At 32.7% G+C, this 1641-nt stretch overlaps 1 protein-coding gene across 1 annotated transcript in view; it reads right to left on the bottom strand.

Moving 5' to 3' along the window:
- Window positions 1-396: 396 nt before the first annotated feature.
- LOC106867288 (abasic site processing protein HMCES) overlaps window positions 397-1641 on the bottom strand; it is a 60258-nt gene continuing 59013 nt past the window's right edge. Inside the window, exon 9 of the mRNA XM_052975394.1 lies at window positions 397-1421. Within this exon, the coding sequence (XP_052831354.1) occupies window positions 1268-1421 (154 nt within the window). The 3' untranslated portion in view covers window positions 397-1267. The remainder of the gene's footprint in view (window positions 1422-1641) is intronic.

Here is a 1641-nt window from a genome sequence, read left to right as displayed (position 1 = left end):
TATACTTGTATCTATGTATATATATATATATATATATATACTTGTGTGTATGTATGTATATATATATGCAAGTTGATGGTTTTGATTCTTGGACTGGGTGGTGCATTGTTTTCCTTAGCAAAACCACTCCACATTGCCCCAATCAGCTCAGCTGTAAATGAGCGACCCTGCAATGGACAGGCATCCTGTTCAGGGGATGAAGTTGCTATCTTGTACACTTCTATGCCAAATAAACCACGTGACTGGCCCTATACGAGACCAGAGACATGAGACAGTACTTACTATATACACACATATACATAACAGAGACTACTTTTGTGTATACGTATGTATATGAATATATATATATTTTCCACTGCTCACCAACCATCTGTCATGAATTGAACCTATGGACTCTTGTTTTGAAAAGTTTTTTTTATTTCTTTTGTAAAAAACAAAAGACTCAAAATTTAATGAATAACCACAAAATAACAAAATACACTTTTGAGATAAAGTTCCAAATGTGTTGGGAATTAACAAAAAAATGGTAAACACCGGATGAAAACTGGGAATGGTGGTCAGTTTGAAATGCTGTTGTCTCTATGGAATTGATGGGGAGGGGGGGAACAAAATGAACATGCTAACATAAGTTAAAAAATTTAGAAATATAACAAAACAAGTTTGAATTCTGAATAATAATAATTGAGAATGTTCTTCATGTGTTTCTTGCTAATTAACATGCAATGTTTTTAAAAAAAAAAAAAAAAATGTTTAATACGTAACATTGAAAATTAGTAATGAACTCCCACATGTTTAACATTGAATATATTAGTAAAAAAAAAACAAAAATGTGAAATTGTTTTTAAATCTCACGTTTGAACCGTAATATTGAATATTCATGAAATAATCCCACATGTTTATAAATCTCAGATGGTATATTCTTTTTACAAAAATAAAAAAAAGCTACATGTTTTGTGTTCAATATCTAACATTAAAACAACCTCCACATGTCTGACATCTAACACCGTATATTATTATTTTTTTTAAAAGGACCCCACATACTTTATAATATAACACTGAATATCTAAAAACAATCTATTGTTTGCTGTAAAAATCTATTTTTTTCTTTTCAATATCCCATTTGCCAGCTGACATTGAATATTATTATTATTATTATTGAAACAAATCCCACATTTGTGATCTAATACTACATCTCTATTGTTTGCCCCTTGAACTTTCAAGATTTGTAACCAAAATCCCCCCCCTCCCCTTCAAATGCCTCCTGTTCTTATTCCTCTTGTTTGATTTTCTTTGCTGGTATTTCACTCTCATCATCTTCTTCTTCTTTTGGTTCCTTCTTTATGAAGTTTGCTGGATTACTCTCTGCCGGTTCTTTCTTTGGTATCTTCTTCAACCAGGCCTCTAGGGCAGATTTTGGTTTCCTGAAGAGAAGGAAGAAAATATTAAAGACATGTGGCAGGCATAGCTGAGTGGTTAAGCAGTTTCTTTCTCCACTACATGGCTTTCGGTTCAGTTCCACTGCATGGCACTTTGGCTAAGTGTCTTTTACTGCTCTGGGCTGATTAAAACATTCTGAGTGGAATTGGTAGACAGATACTGAAAAAAGAAAATTGTTAGTACTCACTTCATGTCCAGTGGCTT

The sequence above is a fragment of the Octopus bimaculoides genome, chromosome 21 (assembly GCF_001194135.2).
Source record: "Octopus bimaculoides isolate UCB-OBI-ISO-001 chromosome 21, ASM119413v2, whole genome shotgun sequence".
NCBI classification, from domain to species: domain Eukaryota; kingdom Metazoa; phylum Mollusca; class Cephalopoda; order Octopoda; family Octopodidae; genus Octopus; species Octopus bimaculoides.
The sequence above is the reverse complement of the archived record's forward strand: the minus strand, read 5'-3'. Positions and strand labels throughout refer to the sequence as shown.